Source organism: Camelus bactrianus, chromosome X (assembly GCF_048773025.1).
Source record: "Camelus bactrianus isolate YW-2024 breed Bactrian camel chromosome X, ASM4877302v1, whole genome shotgun sequence".
NCBI lineage: Eukaryota > Metazoa > Chordata > Mammalia > Artiodactyla > Camelidae > Camelus > Camelus bactrianus.
In genome coordinates this window covers 96,523,003-96,544,343 of record NC_133575.1, presented here as the reverse complement: position 1 = coordinate 96,544,343, position 21,341 = coordinate 96,523,003, and the positions used below count along the sequence as shown (strand labels likewise).

The 21,341-nt window shown below is 36.9% G+C and overlaps 1 protein-coding gene across 1 annotated transcript in view; it reads left to right on the top strand.

Moving 5' to 3' along the window:
* Positions 1–21,341, top strand: part of TENM1 (teneurin transmembrane protein 1) — a 700,775-nt gene that overhangs the window by 435,667 nt on the left and 243,767 nt on the right. The window contains exon 9 of the mRNA XM_074360055.1: positions 7,633–7,785. Coding sequence (XP_074216156.1) covers positions 7,633–7,785 — 153 coding nt within the window. The remainder of the gene's footprint in view (positions 1–7,632; positions 7,786–21,341) is intronic.

Sequence of the window (21,341 nt, the reverse complement as noted above, 5' to 3'; positions counted from 1 at the left end):
TTATCATGAGATAGCAGCGATTCAATTATATCTTCAGGGTCCACTTCCAATTCTAGTTCTCTTGCTATTTCCACCACATCTACAGTTACTTCCTTCACTGAAGTCTCGGACCCCTCAAAGTCATCCATGAGGGTTAGAATCAACTTCTTCCAAACTCCTATGAATGTTGATATTTTGACTTCTTCCCATGAGTCACAAATATTCTTAATGGCATTTAGAATGGTGAATCCTTTCCAGAAAGTTTTCAATTCAATTTACCCAGGTTCATCAGAGGAATCACTATCTATGGCAGCAATAGCATTATAAAATGTATTTCTTGAATAATGAGGCTTGAACATTGAAATTACTCCTTCATCCATGGGCTACAGAATGGATGCTGTGTTAGCAGACATGAAAAGATCATTAATCTCATTGTCCATCTCCTTCAGAGCTCTTGGGTGACCAGGTGCATTGTCAGTGAGCAGTGATATTTTGAAAGCAATCTTTTTTTTCTGAGAAGTAGTTCTCAAGAGTGGACTTAAAATATTCAGTAAACCATGTTGTTAACAGATGTGCTGTCATCCGGGCTTCCTTATTCCATTTATACAGCACAGGCACTATTGATTTAGCATAACTCTGAAGGGCCCTCGGATTTTAGAATGGTAAATGAGCATTGGCTTCAGCTGAAAATTGGCACCTGCGTTAGCCCCTAACAAGAGAGTCAGCCTGTCCTTTGAAGCTTTGGAGCCAGGCATTGACTTCTCCTCTCTGGCTATGAAAGTCCTAGGTGGCATCTTCTTCCAATAGAAGGCTGCTTCGTCTACATTGACAATCTGTTGTTCAGTGTGGCCAGCTTGTTAGTTATCTTCGCCAGCTCTGCTGGATGACTTCCTGCAGCTTCTACATCAGCACTTACTGCTTCATCTTGCTGTTTTATATTATGAAGGTGACTCCTTTCCTTAAATCTGATGAACCAACCTCTGCTAGCTTCAAGCATTTTTTTCTGCAGCTTCCTCACCACTCTAAGCCTTGATAGGATTAAAAAGAGTTAGGGCCTTGCTCTGGATTAGGCTTTGATTTAAGGGAATGTTGTGGCTGATTTGATCATCTCTCCAGACCACTACAACTTTCTCTGTATCAATACGTCTGTTTTGCTTTCTTATCATTTGTATGTTCACTGGAATAGCACTTTTACTTTTCTTTAAGAAATTTTGCTTTGCATTCACACCTTCCTCACTAAGCTTGATCATTTCTAGCTTTTGATTTAAAGTGAGAGACTTGTGAGTCTTCCTTTCGCTTGAATACCTAGAGGCCATTGTAGAGTTCACTGGTCCAGTTTCAGTATTGTTGTGTCTCACGGAATAGGGAGGCCTGAGAAGAGTGAGAGAGATGGGGGAATGGCTGGTCAGTGGAGCAGTCAGAACACACACAACTTTTATCAATTAAGTTTGCTGTCTTATGTGCGTGGTTCATGGTGCCCCAAAACAATTACAGTCGTAACATCAAAGATCACTGATCACAGATCACCATAACAAATGATAATAATGAAAATTTTGAAATATTGTGAGAATTACCAACATGTAACACAGAGACATAAAGTGAGCAAATGCTGTTGGAAAAAGGCATTGATAGACTTACTGGACACAGGATGGCCACAAACCTTCAATTTGTAAAAAACACAATGTCTGCGAATCACAATATAAAGCAAAGTATGCCTGTATGTGGTTATTTCTTTAGTGCAGAATCCTAGAAGTAGAACTCCTTGGTCAAGGAACATTCCTAATTTAAATTTTGATAGATAATCAATAGCATTCACAAAATTGCTTCCCAAAGTTACTTACCACTTTACAGTCCTATCAGCATATATATATAAAGCAGAGTATTCCCTGACTACCAGGCATTGAGTTGGGCACCAGGGATAAAAAGATGAAAAAGACATGACAATGCCCTTTCAATGCTTGAAAATGATGAGGCAGACATATAAATAGGCATCTTCAATGTAGCATGGTAGGTTCTGTGACAGGGTGCTAAAAGAGAAACACCGTACCTCTTTGTTCTAGATAGTCAAGATCAGCACTGTCCAATAGAAATACAATGCAAACCACAGATGTAATTTTAAATGTTATAGTTGCCACATGAAGAAAGTAAAAATAAACAGGTGGAATTAATTTAAATAAATTTTTAACTTTATGAAGCATATATCCAAAATATCACTTTATCATGTGATCAATGTAAAAATTATAATTGGATAGTTTACAGTCTTTCTTTCATACTAGGTCTTCGATTCTGACTAGCCACATTTCAAATGCTTGATAGACACATGTGGTGAGTGGCTGCCATATTGAACATACAGACCTAGGTCATTCAGCACGTCTTTCTTACATCTACTTCTGAATCATTCCTGTAGTCTCTCCCTTATAAGTGAATACTTGCCTTTTGAAGGGGCATGGAATTGGGGAAGCACTATTGATTATATTACTAGAGACCATCAGCCACATTTAAGAGAAACAAAGACCAGCATCCTAACAGAGAATCCAGAGAAATAACTGCAGAGAGACTTGGAGGTTCAGCCTAAACAAATATGCAAGTTAAGAAGAGCTTCTTCTCATAAGTCAGTCTGCCTTGAGATCCAAGGTGCTTGATTGAGTTTGACAATTGGGGACAGCAAGATACTCCATTTGTTACCTTAACTTTGTAATAAATTTATAATTTCAGAGCATAGCTCTATGCAATTGAATAAAACAAGAAGGATAAGAATTATAAAATCTACAGGACTCAGCACTAAGGAACATTTGTGAGGGCAGCATTAGGGACTGCCATTCTTAATCAGCTGAAAAGACATTACTCATGGAATATCTGAGTAGGCAGACACATTCTGTCCAGCCATTGAATGTCAGTGAAGTGCAAATAACTGAACTGGTACTTCTTCAGAGATCTGGATAGTGTCCATCTCTACTCTTTGAGGATGTATATTTTTATACATGTTTTTAGGAAAAGGAACTTTTACTTTACTTGGGGTCAGGAGTTTTGTATTAGATCTATTATAACTAGCAATGCTTGTGTGTGTGTGTGTGTGTGTGTGTGTTTGTGTGTGTGTGAGAGAGAGAGATGTGTGATTTTAGTTTCATTATTTTGTATTCACTTATAGTTTGTTGGTGACCAGTTTGTGAAGTCGGTTAGAGCACAGTGATTATAGGATTATGGGTCCAATCCTTCTGTTTTTGAGTTTTCCTACCAATCTTCTCTTTCCTGTCAGCTCTGGTCACACTGGGCTCCTTAGTGTTCCTCATATATTCCATCCAAGACTTCAGGGTTTTGTGTAACTGCTATTCTTTCTTCCTAGGAGGTTTTTCAACTAGTCTTATGGCTTCACTTCAAATCTTTGTTCAAATATTACCTCCTCCAAGAGGCCTTCCCTGACTACTCTGACTTATTTTTTTCCTTCATAGCACTTATAACTACCAGACATAATTTCACTTATTTTTTTCTTTGTTTCTGTTACAGCTGTATTATATTATATCATATAGTTATTCATTTTCAGCCTGTCTTAACTCACCACCCTCTCATGTATCATATAAGTCTGGGAGGATAGAGCTTTTTTTTTTTATTCACTACTGTAATCTTAGAAAAACAGTACCTGGTGCAAAGTAGGCACTCAAGAGATACTTGTTGAATCAATATATGAATATAAGTTAACACTGCCCTGCTTGTTCATTACCAGTTATACCCTTAACTCTAACCAGTGGGCTCATAATGTTTATACTTGGGTTTGGGGCTTGCCTAAAAGTGTGGCTATAAATACATAGCAAAGATCTAGGTGGTGATCCACTAAACCTAAAGACTCTGGATCTTCATCATGTATCCAAGACTGATGTGCAACCAGTGTGTCCTAGCTAGGTTATATTGGTTGTTTGTATCCAGTGTCCACATTGGTCAGCCAGTACCTTTGCTGTCCTGGATGTTTATTGCCTTTTCCTGTATTTCCCAACATTCCCAGTGTGCCCAGCATATGCTCTGAAAATATTTTTTGAATGAATTAATAAATCCATCCCCATGGTACAAGTACTGCCATATCTTTCTAGTGGTGTGTTGGTATATCCCAACATTCAACACAGTTTCATGTATTGGTCTTAGTATGAACAAAATATGATTTATTTCTAATAGAACTCAAACACTAGAGTCATTTAGTTACCTCAGTCTACCCTGCACATAAATGCACTACTTGATTTCCTTTCACAACACAGCATATGGAAGTTCAGTTTGGAGGAGAGAAAAGACCAGTAGCTTTGTCATGGTACCCATAGTCTGTAGCAAGAAAGTTCACTTTCATTATGTATTCATGCAGAAGTACCTTACAGCAGCTTGTTGCCTGGAAAAAACATAAGTAAATTCAAAAAATTATGAAGTTTTTCCACCCTCAAAGGGTATTCTACTAAATGTGCATACCTCTTTATTTGTCATGATTGGCTAGAAGCAGTCCATTTCATTTGATGGTGAAAAATTAAATCTTACTTTATTATTTTGAAGTGATTCTCAGCATATGTATTTTCTCTCTCATTGTTGAGTACCCTCAGGAGACTGGCTTGACTTAAATAAAGCATATAAAATACCCCTCTTGATCTTCAAAATAAGAACCACTATGCCTTTTGCTCCTTATGGTGCATCTAATTTCAAAAAAATAACTGAACCAAGGAAGTCAAAACACGTTTTCAATGTAACTTCTAATATCCATCATATTCAAATTATTTGGGGAGCAGAGTAGACTAAATTCTCTATAAAACTGATAAACACCTTTAATTGGAGTGAGTATGTTAAACCAACCGTACTTTGAGTCTTTTGGCAAGGAAATCTCAGGGAAGCCACTAATAAAGCTCTATTAGCATGGCATACTGTACCTTACTCAGAACCAGTATCATTTGAGTCTCAATTGTTTCCAATAATTACAAGAGAAATTCATCAGGCAGCACTGGCCTTAATCCAAAGAAAAGGGTAGAACCAATTAAATGCTTAAAAGTTTTAAGGATAAATTAGAAGGTAGGTGTTAGAATTCTCTTTAGCTCAACTAAAAGTGGATGAATGATTTTTAAATAGGCTATCTGGCTAGCTTTCCTGTTCTCGGTTGCTAATTCACATGCTATATATGAATGTTAGACATACAAATTAGCCCCTTTCAGTCTGCCTAGGAACGTAAAGAAAAATATGAGCTGGCTTGTGAGCAGATCCACTTTTTTTTTTTTTTTTTGCCTTTTGGTAAGATTTGGTTGATGTTGAAAATTGCTGTGAGAAAACAAATAAAAGAATTTCTCCACCTTCTGTCCTAAGCATTGTTTTCTTATAACATTCACTCCACTCAGTGATCTCATTCATTTTCACTCTAACTGTTGTGTATGTGCGTATATGGTTCTGCAGTCTTGTCCTAGCCTGAATGTTTTTCCAGAATTTCCAGCTCTGGTGTCTAACATGACTATCTAGGTAGTCCATCAGTCCCTGGAACCCAGCATCTGCAAAGATGGATTCATTGTATTCCTTCCATCACCCCACCCTTCCTCAAACCAACCAGTAGCATTCAACAAACACATATCCAGTACCAACTATTTGTAGCTAGTGCTGAGCTAAGTGCCAAATTCCCTAACTCTATTAATGGTTCCACCATTCTTTCAGTTACTCAGACTCAAAACCTTAACCATTTTGGATTCTTCCCTTTCCATCACTTTTTCCTCTGCACGCCCCCATCACACCTACACACATGCACAAGTGTGCAGCCACACATACGCGCACGCACACACACATACACACGCACACACACATACACTCATACACAGAGCTTTTTGCCAAATCTTGAGATGACATTTATACAATTTCTCCTTAAGGAATTGCCTTCTTTGTGTTCTCACTGCCACTGCCCTAATTAAGATACTCATTTTTCACCTAGATTATTGCAATGCCATCACAATTTGTATTCTTGCCAAATCCTTAGGCCTCTAATTCCTCCTTCTCCACACGACTACTGGATTTCTCTTTCTACAAAGGGTGCTCTGGTGATATTTATTTGCCTAGAAATCATCAGTGCTCCTTATTGCTATCAAATTAATCTTCCTAAAGAAAACTGATCATATCACTCATCTGCTCAGAAAATAGCAATGCCTCCCTGTTACCCACTCAGTTGAATCCAAATACCTAAGTGTGGCATTCATTGTCATCTACAATATGGCCCCATCTATACTTTCAGCTTTAACTTCCATGAACTTTCATGCATAATTAAACTCCAACCAACCCCAGCAACTTTCTTTGCCTCAAATACACCCTGTGCTTTATAAAGTCATACTTTGTTCAGTCTGCCCCCTCACTCCACCCATTGCTGTCACCTGCCCCACACATTCTTCAAGGCCCATCTCTAATTCAGCTTCCTTCCTTAAGTCATCCCTGATCAACCAAGCCTATTTTAATCTATTGTTTCTTTAAATCATTTCTTTTAAAACAAAAATTTCTTTTTTTCCCCAGATGGCAAACATCACACTTGTTCATGGTAAAAAATAGAGAAAGTAAAGAAATCATAAAGAAGAAAATTAAAATCCTCCATATGCCCCCTATACTGTTAACTTGTTGCTATATATCCCCCCAACCCTTTCTCCAGACAGCAACATATGTAAATGCACACACACACACACACACACACAATGTAGACCATACTATTCATACTGGTTAGTAGCCTCATGTTTTTCATTTGATGCATCATAAATATTTCTCATTTCATTTCATAGTCTTCTGCAACAAGATTTAATAACCACTTAATCTTGTATTATTTATAATATCATCAGTTATTTAATTAATCTTTTGATGAATATTCAGATTGATCATAACTTTCTATTCGTTTTTAAATATTACAATGGATAGATTTGTAGTTTGGTACACATTTGTAGTTAATTAATAGAAAGTGAATTGTTGGCTTAAAGGGTAAGCCAAATTTTAAGTCTTTTTGATAAATGGTGCCACATTGCCCTCCAAAAAGGTGATTGGTGATTTAATACTTTGAGCAAGAGTGCATGAGAGTGCCCATTTTCCTGCATGCTGATCAACACTGAGTATTTTTCAATCCTATGGCAACAATAAAAACCTTTATCATGTCAATTATTCTGCATATTATAGTTATTTTATACTTTTATTACATCCAACTCCTACCCTAATAGACATTTAGATGTTAACATCTGCAGCAGCTATCATAGGACCTTATGCAGACCAGGCACTTAGGAAATATTTGCTGAATTAAATTGAGTGACAGCCACAGAGAAGGTCTCCCATGTTCTCACAATAGTCTGTCCACTATTACTCTGCGGTTTCTACATGCAAAGTAGAGTTACACGACTAAGGGAAATGGAAAAGGAAAGGGTCACAGCACGAAGGAGCAGAGTCCAATCCCACCATAACTGTTTAACTAATATTCCAATTTCTAATCCTATCGCTGGGATAGCCTCAACCTCAAAAGTTTAACCGCTACTTAGAAAAGTAGCTACATGTGTGATATATCAACTCCAACTTGCCTGGTCTAACTAAAAGACAAGCAGTTATGGCATTTTTAGATGGAAAGGGACAGCTGGTTTAGAGACCTTCTTGGCAAGTCTGGAATAAGTTCATGTATGGCTTGTTTTCTTACAGCAGTACATTTGTTCGGCCTGACTTGGCAGTTGCAACCAGCTGAAGGACAGCTCTATGAGAATGGAGTTAGCAAGGGGAACAGAGGGACCGAGTCCATGGATACTACTTACTCTCCAATTGGAGGAAAAGTTTCCGATAAATCAGAGAAAAAAGGTAAATCAAAGTGATTGATTGATTATTGATTACTTTTCTTCTAATTTGGTCATTAGAACCAAATCTGGGGTGGTTTCACGTCACATTAAATTTCATGATCACTTGAAAGAAATACTCTACGTGGACAGAATAAATACATGTAAATGTCTTGTGAAAGCAAATTTTCCTTTTCTAGTGCCTTGAGTATAAACCAATTAAACTTTTCAAATATGTTGGCAATTTTGAAAATAGATAAATATTTACAGGATGGAGGTTTCAATATAATGGAAATTGCATTTCACATATAACTACCCTGAAGCAACATGGGATTTTGATTAAGTTCTCTGTGTCCAAGCCCAGCATTTATATATAACATTTTACAAAGGGTATATGGAAATTTCTTCTGTTTATAATAAGAAAATACCTTCTATGCATAATATAAGGGTGAATGTTTATGTCAAAGTGGGAGAATATGAATTTTTTCTAGGTGTGGAACATGAATTCTTCCTAGTTGGGGAAAAGAACAAAAGCACTTTGAGCACTTAATTGTTAAATTTAGCTGACAAAAGCTTGAACTACCTGACTTATTTACAATAAATGTCACAGTACCAGCACTCCCGACATTTTATGTATGTTGAATGATCTTAGTCTGAATATTCAAGTATTGAAAATAGCTACAAATTTGTATTATGATTTCTTTTGAAATAGGATACAGTACAGAGGGACTGGAACCATGTAAAATTTCAGGACAGCAATTCAAAAAGTAGAAACTGGAAACAAAACGTATGGCCATTACTATCTTAAATATTTTTTAATCAAATATAAACAGATGAATGAATGAATGACCCAAACCCTACCCTCAAGAAGCTTATAAGTTTATAGGAGTAGAAAATCAGTTTTGGTTCATTAGTTGAAAATAAGAGATTTTGTTTTATAGTTGTTTGAATTACTGCTCTTTACTTGTGGTTTTAGTTTCTTTGGGAGGATTATTTGTTGGTTTTGTTTTGTTTTTGTTTGTTTTTGAAAAAGGAACTTTGCTTCGGTCTATGCTCCAGTAAAAATTAATGCTTAGGGTTCAGGAAAACATTATGGTTTATTCCAGTTTTCAATTCACAATGCAGTTTGCTTTATGTCCTCCTTTAGAAATACTATACTAGCCTGGGGTGACCTTTCCCAGCAATTTCACTGTTGCTGCTCAGAGGGGCAGAGGGTAGTACAGGGGTCAGAGATGGCAGAGGAAAGGGTATGAATACACTTGGACTTCAACATTTTTTCCCTTGCTTTCTCTCCTACTATTTGATTCCTTTATATCTGTACATACAGGAGCAACCATTTGGTATCATATGCCTAGGGGGGGTTTTGCCGTTGCACTGAAAATCGTGAATCATCTGTTTGAGGAAAATGAAACATACAGGACAGCAAAAGGTCATCGCATAGTTAGCATCAGAGCATATTCATTTCTTTATTCTAATTCAGATTTTTATAATTCCTTTCCACAAAATAGTTTGATACTGATGATTAAATTGTATTAAACAGTTACCATGTGCCAATAATTGCACCAGACACATAACATATTATATCATGAAGGTAACGCTATGGTCCCCATTTTCCAAATGAGAAATAGAAGCACAGAGAGTTTAAGTAATTTGCCCAAGGTCACAGAGCTAGAAACTGGTGGTCTGATTCCAGAGCCTTGTCTCTTAAGTTCTACACTGTACTGAAATCCACATGTGAAATGTATATGCAAACCACAAAAGACATTTTACACACTGGAAACAGAGCACCAGTGTCTATTCATGGCAGATTTTTGAAAAATTCTATGCACCTATATTTTAATATGTTGTGACAGGTTTTACAAATGGAAACTGTTTTTAAGTTTCTGCTCAATTACAACAACAAAATAGGCCAAACCAATTTCAATTTAATACTTTACTAAGAAAAACCATTAAAGGTTGATGCCATATACACCAAGTTGGTACCTTAGACTGACTTTTTATGGAAGTCTGAACAAACCCTTAAGTATAACTGCACATCATAGTTCTGCTATATTATATTAGGTCTTCACTGCATAATACTTACCAAGCAAAAACATAGCTCCTCTTTTTTAATGCCATGAATATGCTAAACCAAACCTTGCAGAAGATGTAATATGCTATAAGAATATTTTCAAATGGTCAGCTGTCCTTTTATGATTTTCTAGACATCACGCACCCCATTAATACAGTTCTAGAAGCATGTCTTAACATAAACTGAAAAGCAGATCATTCTTTTTATGTTGTTTTCTTTACTCTCCTAGAGGATTCAACACTGTGGCACTGTGGTTAAGAGCCTGAATTCTGGAATCAGATAGATCTAACTTTGAATATTGACTTTGCCACTTACTGGCTCTCCAACCTTAAGCAATTAATTGACACAGCCTCGCTGAACCAGTGTCCTCATCTGCAACATAATGATAATAAAATGATAATAATAGTAATGATATACTTGTCTTATATAGTGGTTGTGAGGAATAAATGTGACAATGAATATAAAGCATATAGTACAGTGCCATGCACACTGTTTAATTTAGCAGTAATTATTATTGGGCCAAATAATTGGAAAATCACCTTGAGTTTTTTGACATCTTATAAGGTACTACAGATCCTGCTTTCAAACTGACATCAACTTTTCCATGAATGATGGCCTCCTTGGAATTTAGATATTTTCTCTCTTTAAAGTTTGATCTCTCTTTACTTACCAATTTACCAGCATCTATTATTTTTAAATTATCATCACCTTCATCATCTAAGCCATGGATAAGTAGTTCCCCATTAGCAGTAGTTATATGTTTCTGCTTTTCATTAGGAGATTAAAGAATTTTCCTACCACTTAGTTTTCAAAATGAAAGAAAAAAGAGTATTTGATTATAGACATTTAGTATGCTAAAGTTTTCTTTCTGAAATTTATTTGAATAATTTAAATTTAATTTCATAAAGAAGACGTAAGTCACAACCACATGTCGGAATCTACCAGAAAAATCAGTTGTCAGTTGTTCAATAACATTTATAAAATTGAAAGCATTGTGTTAAAACAGCCCCTCCTACCTTAGGAGCGTACAAACTAATCATAACTCATTCTTTCTCTTTAACTAGTAAATATTATGTAACAACTGGTTTAAACAGAGCAAAGGATATGAACAAATGAGACTTATTCCTTGCCCTGAGTCACATAATGTCCAAATTGAATTAAAAATAATTACAATGTAATTTATCAACATATCTAGAATGTTAACATCTTAAAGATGATCAAATCCAACATCTTGATTTAAAGATGAAGAAACTGAGGTCCAGAAGGGTCAAGAACATACAGAGAGAACTGGGACTAGAAGCAAGGACTCCTGGTTCCACCTCTTCTGTATTCTCATCTGTTACTGTAATAATGTAATACCAACTAAACATATAAATTGCTAACGAGGTTTTCTAAGGGATATCAAAGACAAAAACTGAACAGGCAAGATAATTGATTTTATTCAGACTATTACCAGAAGGAGAGCACCCTAGATTCAAAATCAGAGTGAGGGGGCGAGTGAGGTGGTGTTGCCCAGGACTTTTCTAGGAGGAGCAGATGAGCTACAAGGGGGATGATTTACAGTTGGGATTGTTTTGTCATCAGAAATCTCAGTCACTCAGATAAACCAGAAATGTTTCTCTCTGTGTCTGGCTAGTTGAAAGGGAACAAATAGTTCTAATCTCAACTAATTATTTAAGGAATGGGAACTTGGAAGGTCTGTATCTGGTCTTTCTGCAGCTTCCTGCAAAAGGGGAAAGGTCTGTGTTTGGCCATGTCACAGGTAAAAAAGGGAGTCATGTGCGATTCTTCTCGGGGTCCTGATAAAGAATGGACAGAGAGCCTTATCTAATAAGTCAGAGGGAAGGGGGTATTCAATTTGGTTATTTTTGTTTATTTATTAGTTTTGTGGTAAGCCACTTCCTAAAGCATAAAAGGGTGGAAGGATGCCAGAAAACAAAAGGTTGAAGGAATCTCTTAACCAACTCTGTTTTCCAGGAGCATAGGGCGCCTGTAAAATCAAACATTGTCAGTAGCAATCTGAATGAAGAGGAAGTTTATTGGGTAGATGAGGGTACTGAATTCCTACAGGTTGGATGCCAAAATTGAGCACCAAGAACAAGAAGAGTGGGTGAAGAGACAGAAAACTAAAGGACACAAAAGACAACTCCTACCCTATCTTTATCTTTACAGTTTTTGCAAAAGGCTGGCCTTGGGGGAAGTGTCATTTCTTTTAAGTTCAGTCTACAAGATCTATTCCCACCGAGTTGAAGGGAAAAAAAAGACATTTTCGAGTCAACGTCTGCTGAACATACGACCATGTAAACAGCATATAGCTGATTGATATGACACAATTTATAGCCTGTTGTGAAGATGCTTCAGCCAAGACCACACTGTGACTATAGCTTCACCTCACTGAGCTCCAGTTTCTCCTCTGAAAAAAAGGGAGTTGGCTTTGTAGGGGAGGAAAAGTAATTTTCCCTCTACCCTTCTAGGTTCTTGGCTGAGGACCTCCTCCCGCCGCCCCCTGCTAATAAAAAGACAGATAAACAGGAGAAGAACAAGTTTAATAACATGTATACCTCCTGTATACATGGGAGAGACCCAGGAAAATTGAGTAACTCCCCAAAATGACCCAAGCCACCACCTTAGATACTGTCTCCAGCTAACGACAAAGGATGTGAGGGGACTCAGTTCTGGGAGATTATCAGGAAAAGCACAGTGAACAGAGTGTGATTATTATGCAGATTTCAGTCCTTGCCTTCTCCTTTGATAAGAGTTTCTAGAGATTTAGAGTTATCCTTCTCTTCCTGATAGAGAGGGGGAGACAACCTTATAAATGGAGATTCCCCTTATAAATCTTGCAAAAGGGTAACTTTTAACTTGTAATTTTTAACTTGCAAAAGGGTCTTTTGCAAAAGGGTAACTCCCACTCAGTTTTCCCAGCTTTTCCTGTGTCTGATGTTTCTTAAAAATCATCAGCTCAAGATAATCCTTATGCCAAAGAGGCATATTTTGGGGTGGCCAATACTGCTCCCCTCAGCTTGCAACTCTTTGGGGACAGAGGAGGGATCATGGGAAGTGAAACACTTTTTGCAAATTAAATTTTACCCAGTAATTTCAAATAAAAAATGGGTAAGAACTGCCTTTCTCCAGATAACGGGGGGGGGGGGGGGGGGCAGATTCCTGCCACACCTCTTCCTTCCGCCTTCCTTTCTCTTCCTCCATCTCTTCCCTGCTGCTAAGGCTTTAACAAGCAGGGGATGATGCTCAGTAGGACTAGTTTATCTCTAAGGTCCCTTCCAGCTATATATGGTGTAAGTCAGTGAATTTGAATTATGCAGTTAAGGAAGAACAGTTAGCCACTCCAAGTAAAAGTGGACCTATTTTTGCAAAAGGGGATGTACTCCTGAAAAGTGGTTGAAATGTATGTCTGTAAAATTTGTAAACCACATTTTCCATTTAAAGTACTTGCAGAGAATTCTGTTGCAATTCAAATAATTAATTCCCAGTTTTCTGCCTTATAAGCTTTGCTTTTTGACGTGTATGTAACAATAATAGTCTGCACTTAGAGAGCACTTACAATTTCAAAATACTTTAATGTCTTTAATCCACATAACAGTTTTATACTGTAGCAGCTATTGTTACCCTTGTTTTACCATTGAAAAAGAAAACAGAAGAAGGTTAAGTGACTTGCCTTGCATACTACACATAACTAATAGGCAGAGCTGGGATCAGGATCCAATCTCTTTACTGTTATCTCAGTACCAGTCTTTGGGACTTCTTTCTTTTTTATTAAATTCTTTTCTCAAGGCCAACTGTTTAAGTTACAGGTGTCTTGATTAAAGATCTCAATGCTTATAGTCAAATGTATGTCCCTTCCCTAACAATACTTTTTTTTTTTTTTTGCCATTTTCAGCACTGTATTTTTTTTTTTTTTTACGGCCTTGTAATTCCTTTTAAGTCTTTTATTCTACCACTATGTATATTACCATATCTTCCCCATGTGGATAGTCATCTTTAGGTATCCCCTTACTAGTCCCACTACCAATATAGCAAGTCACCATATCCACCATGTTATATCAATTTTCTCTTGCTATTTCCTTAATATCCATTTTCAAAAATATTCTGATTGCCATCACTATTAATTTCAGATATATACGTAATGTTCTCACCTATTTCCATCATGTTTTGCATTTTATTTTTTTTAATTGAAGTATAGTTGATTTACAATATTATATTATTTTCATGTGTACAACATAGTGATTCAGTATCTTTACAGATTATAATTCATTAAAAGTTATTATAAGATAATGGCTGTAATTCCCTGTGCTGTACAATATATCCTTGTTGCTTATCTATTTTATACATAGTAGCTTGTATCTTTTAATCCCATATCCCTAATTTGTTCCTTCCCTCTCCTTACTGGTAACCACTAGTTTGTTTTCTGTATCTGTGAATCTGCTTCTGTTCTGCATACATGTTCATTTGTATTTTTTTAATTCCACATATAAGTGATATACAGTATTTGTCTTTCTTTATTTGGCTTATTTCACTAAGCACAGTAGTCTGTAGGTCCATCCGCGATGCTGCAAATGGCAGTATTTCATTCTTTTTTATGGCTGAGTTATATTCCTATGTCTCTATCTATCTATCTGTATACCACATCTTAAGTCAATCATCTGTTGATAGGCTCTTGGGTTCCTTCCATATTTTGGCTCTTATAAATAGTGTTGCTGTGAACATGGATGGCCCTGGAGATCTTCACTGTAAGTGAAGTAAGCCAGAAAGAGAAAGAAAAATACCATATGATATCACTCATATGTGGAATCTAAAACAAAACAAAACAAACAACAAAAAAAAAAACACTACCACAAATGATCTTATTTATAAAACAGAAGCAGACTCACAGACACACACACAGAAAATCAACTTATGGTTACCAAGCAGGATAGCAAGTAGGGAGGGATAAATTGGGAGTTTGAGATTTGCAGATACTAACTAATATGTATAAAATAGATAAACAACAAGGTCCTACTGTATAGCACAAGAAACTATATTCAATATCTTGTAGTAACCTATAATGAAAAAGCATATGAAAACCAATATATGTATGTGTATGTATGACTGAAACATTATGCTGTACATGAGAAATTAACACATTGTAAACTGACTATAAGTCAATAAAAAATTAAGAAATATTAAAAAAATTCAAATATAGTGTTGCTGTGAACATTGGCATGCATGTATCTTTTCAAATTAGTGGTTTTGTTTTTGTTTTGTTTTGTTTTGATACATACCCAGGAGTGGCATTGCTGGATCATATGGTAACTCTACTTTTAGTTTTTTGAGGAAAATCCATACTGTTTTCCGTAGTGGCTGCAGCAATTTAGATTCCTACCAACAGTGTACGAGGGTTTCCTTTTCTCCACATCCTCTCCAACATTTGTTATTTGTAGACCTTTTGATGATAGCCATTCTGACAGGTGTGAGGTAATATCTCATTGTAATTTTCATTTGCATTTCTCTGATGATTACCAATGTTGAGCATCTTTTCATGTGTCTCTTGGTCATCTATATGTCTTCTTTGGAAAAATGTATTCAAGTCTTCTGCCCATTTTTTTATTTTTTTTTTTTGATGTTCAGTTGTATAAGTTGTTTATATACTTGGGAAATTAAGCCCTTGTTGGTCTCATCATTTGCAAATATTTTCTCCCATTCAGTAGGTTATCTTTTCATTTTGTCAGCGGTTTTCTTTGCAGTGCAAAAGCTTTTAAGTTGGTCCCTTTTGTTTATTTTTGCTTTTATTTATTTTCCTTTAGGAGACAGATCTAAAAAAATATTGCTACAATTTATGTCAGAGAGTGTTCTGCCTGTGTTCTCTTCTAGGAGTGTTATGGTTTCAGGTGTTACATTTAGGTTTTTAATTTATTTAAACTTAATTTTTGTATGTGATGTGAGGAAATGTTCTGATCTCATTGTTTTACATGTAGCTGTTTCCCAGCATGACTTGTTGAAGAGACCCTTTTCTCCATTGTATATTCTTGCCTCCTTTGTCATAGAATAATTGACCGTAGGTGCGTGGGTTTAATTTCTGGGCTCTACAGTCTAATCCATTGATCTGTGTGTCTGTTTTTGTGCCAGTACCATGCTGTTTTGCTTACTTTGTAGTATAGTATGAAGACTGGGAGTGTGATACCTCCAGCTTTGTTCTTTATTCTCAAGATTGCTTTGGCAATTCAGAGTCTTTTGTGGTCCCATACAAATTTTAGGATTATTTGTTCTATTATGTGAAAAATGTCACAAGCATTTTGATAGGGATTGCATTAAATCTGTAGACTGCTTTGGGTAGTAAGACCATTTTAATAATATTAATCTTCCAATTCAAGAGCACGGGATAGCCTTCCATGTCTTGGTATCTTCTTCAGTTAGGTGGTGAGCTGTGGTAGAGTGGCTGCCATCAGAGACTGGGCTGCTTCTGAGGCGCTGCCTGAATAAGTGCCAATAATAGCTGTCCCACCCAGGCTCCACCCTGGGACCAGTCACCTCTGAGTCCCATGGTCCATCCAGACTTTACCCTGGTCCTGGCTGCCCCAGAAACAGTGTTGTGCTGTGGCATGACGTGAGCAGAGCATAGCGAGGTGGTCTCAGGAAACCAGTAACTATTAGGGCAGTCTTTCTCCTGCCCTGCAGGGGCGGGCAAGTCAGTGCACGTGCGCTCCCCGCAAGCTGTGTCCTGGCTTCCCCAGACTTTCTGTCTGACCCAGTGGTCCTCCAAGCAACGAAGGGGGCTTGTCTTCTCCACATAGGACCTCCTGACTGGAATGTCCAGTCTGTGGCTCAACTCCCTTACTCCTCAGGGCAGATATCTGCCCCTGTGATCTCCCTTTTGCTCAGAGTCCCCTCCCAGGTGCACTGGTCCTCGCCTGATTGGTTTATTCTCTCATCCTACCCTATTACATGTGTATCTTTCTTACAGCTTTGGTTGTACAGGAGTCCTGCTGGTTTCCATTTGTTTTCAGTGAGAATTGTTCCACATGTAGATGTATTTTTGATGTGTTCATGTGAGTTCCTTGTCCTCTTACTCCACTGTCTTGATCTCCCTCCTCTCCCTAAGGGTACCTTGCAAATATTACATTTCATTGCAAAGATCCAGGTTCAGCAAGCATTCCCTTCTTATCGAAGCAGAACACAGACACTCACCCACCTGCAAGTACCCTAGGGAACTGCAAGTTAAACAACAACACAAAATGCACCTTTCCTGACCTCCTTTCATTGCAGACTTAGCTGAAGAGATGAAGAGGGGTGTGTGTGTGTGTGTGTGTGTGTGTGTGCACGTGCATGCATTTGTGTGTTTTACTTGGCTTTTTGGCTTTGTTTTGTTTTGTTTTGACCTGTGGCATAGTTACAGTGGAGGCAATTTATGCAGTGACAATTGTGGATCCTGAATAACAGGTTGAATTCTAAATTTACTTACAGTTTCACTGATATTTCACAGACCCAGTCAGTAGGTAAAGATTCATTTTGTGGTACCAAAGTAAAAAGCCACACCAACCCCACCCAGGTAATCATTGTGCATTCAAATGGAACACAGTCCTGCAGTATAATTCTATGATTCTTTAATATTCGTTTATAGGACATGTGATTATTAAAATACACTCAGCTGCCTTTTGAGTCAATGCATTGTTTCAGTATCTTTTACTTACAGGATATTAGAGCCTAGGACCTTGTTGTAGAATTGGGAATAATTCATATAGGCACAGCAAACCACATGAATAAAATAGTAGTAATGCACTAACAAAGACAACAATGGTGGGAGCATAACATTATTATTTTTAAATATTGATGGCAAATTACAGTAAATGTTTCAGTGCCATATAGATGTTTCTCTAACACAGGGTTTCTGGGGGCCCACCTAGAGTGCTGCAGCTTGTTTTCAACTATATTAAATCACTTTATCAATATACTTCAGTTTTAACAAAAGCTTTTCTGAAGCATACTGGAGACCTGACTTCTAAAACAGATTTATGGAAAGGGTTCACTATGCTAAAAGGCAAGCTTATTTACAGTATAAAAAATTCATGTTAAATGTTCTTGGTCATATATGTTTAATGTTTCATTCTTGTTTCATTTTAATCCTCATTCTCCTTTTCTTTTCACTTTTTTAACACTCCTTTCCTGTGATGCCATGTGAAATGTGTCTACCTTGTGGTCCCTCTAGCCCAATAGTCTACACCTGACAGGGGCACTCAGTGGTATGCTATAGAATGGCATATTTATCCTCCTGGAGTAGTCTTCGAAAGCTAGGGGATCTTCTCATAACATGTTTATAACATCTTAGGTTTTGGAAGAAGCAGCCCATTGTAGAAATTTATCAGCCATGTGTATATTTAATTCTGTTGAGCATCCATTTAAATCTTGCAGCCTCTACTATTTTTGGAAGAAGTTCAAACATTTACTAGCTTTTTTGTGAAGTCAAAGGTAACTCTAGTATATAAAATTTATTTTTGAAAATAAAGTGCTGGAGTTTGGGGACCTGAAGCAGAAGTCTGCATTTTTTCCCGTGGATAAGTTTGCAATCCCACAGATAATAATCACGTACCATTTGATAGACTCTGCCCTTCTGATACTAAGAGCATTTGATTTTACTCCTGTGCTCTACTTGTAGCGCCTATGCTCCCTTAGTCATTTTAGTTGCCTTTTCCTCTTTCCATTTTATGTCCTACCAGAAGTGTCTTCAGGAGGATGCTATATGAATACATCTTCCCACTGTCGATACTTCATCAGGAGGGAAGAATAAATGTAAACAGCTGAATTGTAAGAGATTCTTGACCACCTCAAATCCTTCATTAAAATAATATCAAGAGAAGAAAAATGAAATCTTAGTATCAGAAACATAGAATAGAAACTCATAATTTTTAATGCTATTATGAGTTAAGGTGCTGTTTTAACTGTACTAAGTACTGTGAAAAGTTAACAAATGAAGCAGAAGACACATCTTTTGCTCTTGAGAAAGTTCCTGTTATATAGGAGAGCTGGAAGCAACATGCATACATACACACACAATGCAAAATAACATGCAACCAACTGTTGTACAGAAATAGAAATAAGATGGTTAGGTGGCTAAGAGGCTTAAAAGAAAGAAGATGAAAAGATGATTTTTATTATAGAAGTAGTTTGATCTGGGCCTTAAGAAACAAGAAAAATCAATCCTAGTTGACCTTAAAGAGTGCATATTTAGGAGAATGGAATAATAGAGTGGTAAGGGGGACATGCAGATGGTAATAGCCTAAGTGGTAAATGGATAATGAAGCAATAGAGGCAGCAAATGGAGACAGTTTGGCAAGGAAAGGAAGCAGATAAATAGTATGATAACTAGATGAAAGGGCAGTTGGGTCATTTTATTCTTTTTTTTTTTTTTAAGAAGAGAGACTTGTGGTTGTTTGAAAACAAGGAATAAGAAAACAATAGAGGGGAGACATTGAGGATGCTAGTAAGAAAGGAGATGGTGAAGGGACTACAGTCTCTCGGGAGGAGACAAGAGGGAGGAGCCTCAGAAATAAATCGACACCAATTGATGGCACATTGTGTATGAAAGAGACATTTGGATATTGGGGAAGTAAGCGGTAGGAATTCAAAAAGAGGGTACAATATGTTTAATAGATGCCACCATCTATTATGTTTACTATTATTGTTATTAATACTTTCTGTAATGAGATTTATTTGTGAAGAGAAGTTTTAATTTGGTATAATTATAGATTTTCTGGGTTCCTAAAAGGTAGCAAAGTCTGTAGCAAAATGACAACCCCTGAGAACTGGTGCCTGTGCTGGCTGCTTCTCTTTCTCAAGACCTGGAACCCCTCATTATGCTCAGCTATGGGATAGGTGGGTCATAAGATAATTTTCTTTATTAAATGCCCAGTAAGTAGATGTCAAGAATTTAGACAGACATGACTGCCCTGTCCTCTGGGGACTTACACTCTGAGATACACAAGGGGAAGCTGGAGAAAATGAGCTATGACCACCCCTCCTGCTACCATCCCAAAGTCCAGGAGGGATGTGACCATAGTAACCTACATATAACAAGCATCTTACATTGTATAAAATATAAAAAATAGACATCCCTGTTGTGAACTACCAGTTATGTGTCCTAAAAGTACTGGCCCAGAGACAGTTCGGCATCTAGATAGCAGGTGACCTTCTAATACCACTTGGAAGCACAACAAAATTTATGACAGTGCACAGTAGTTTCTGTGTCTCTGTGTGTAGGCTATGCACGCCAATTTATACCTTCTAACTATATTTTTATAACAACTTTGTTGAAATATACAGTTGTATGATTCGAATTTTTTAAAGGAACAGGGATATGTAAATCCATATACAGTTGTCCCTTGGTATTCACAGGGGATTGGGTCCAGGACCCACACAGATACTAAAATCTGTGTATGCTCAAATCCCTTATATAAAATGGTGTAGTATTTGTGTTTAACCAATGCACATCCTTGTGTATCCCTTAAATCATCTCTAGATTACTTCTAATACCTAATAAAATGCTAAGTAAATAGTTGTAAATTTGAGTACAGCAAATTCAAGTTTTGCTTTGTGGGACATTCTGCAATTTTTTTTTCTGAGTATTTTCTCATCCGTGATTAGTTGAATCTGCAGATGTGGAACCCAAGAATGTGGAGGGCCAACTGTAATTTACATGCTATATAATTCACTGATTTAAAGTGCACAATTCAGTGATTCTTAGTATAGTCAAAGTTGTGTAGCCATCACCACTCTTTAATTCTAGAACATTTTCATCATGCCAAAAAGAAACCTCAAGGCACTGGCAGTTATTTCCTGTCCCCACCTGTCCGCAGCCCCTGGCTAGCACTAATCTACTTTCTGTCTCTATAGATTTGCCTATTTGTACATTTCATATAAATGCAATCATAATGTGTAGCCTTTTCTTTTTGGCTTCTTTCACTTATCATAATGTTTTCAAGGTCTGTCCATGTTGTAGCATGTATCAATACTTCATTCCTTTTTATGGCTGAATAATATTCCATTGTATGGGTAGGCTGTATTTTGTTGATCCATTCATCAGTTGATGGATCTTTTGTAGATTTTCACCTGTTTTGGCCATTATGAATAAACACTGATACGTGTTTAAAAAAAACAGGCCTACTGACTCAAAATGCAATTCAAAATCAGTCCTTTAATTAAGGGTAAGATTTTAACAATGCCATTTCACTTCTGTCTGAGAAGATGTGTGTAAATACTAGGTAAACTACTGTACTGGAATCTGAAGTCTTTCAGTGTGCAGACATAACTGTTTACACTTACACAGCAATGTATTTCTCAAGTGTAAGACTAGTTGATGGACTTTTCTACACAATCATCTGTCTATTATCAGTGTCAGTAAGATAGAAGTATTTTATTTCTGAACATTTTTTATTCACAGTTAATTCCCAAAAGTCTATGTGTGTAGATGATTTCAATTCTTCCTCTCACCAAACCTTGTACTAAAATGTCAAAATACATTA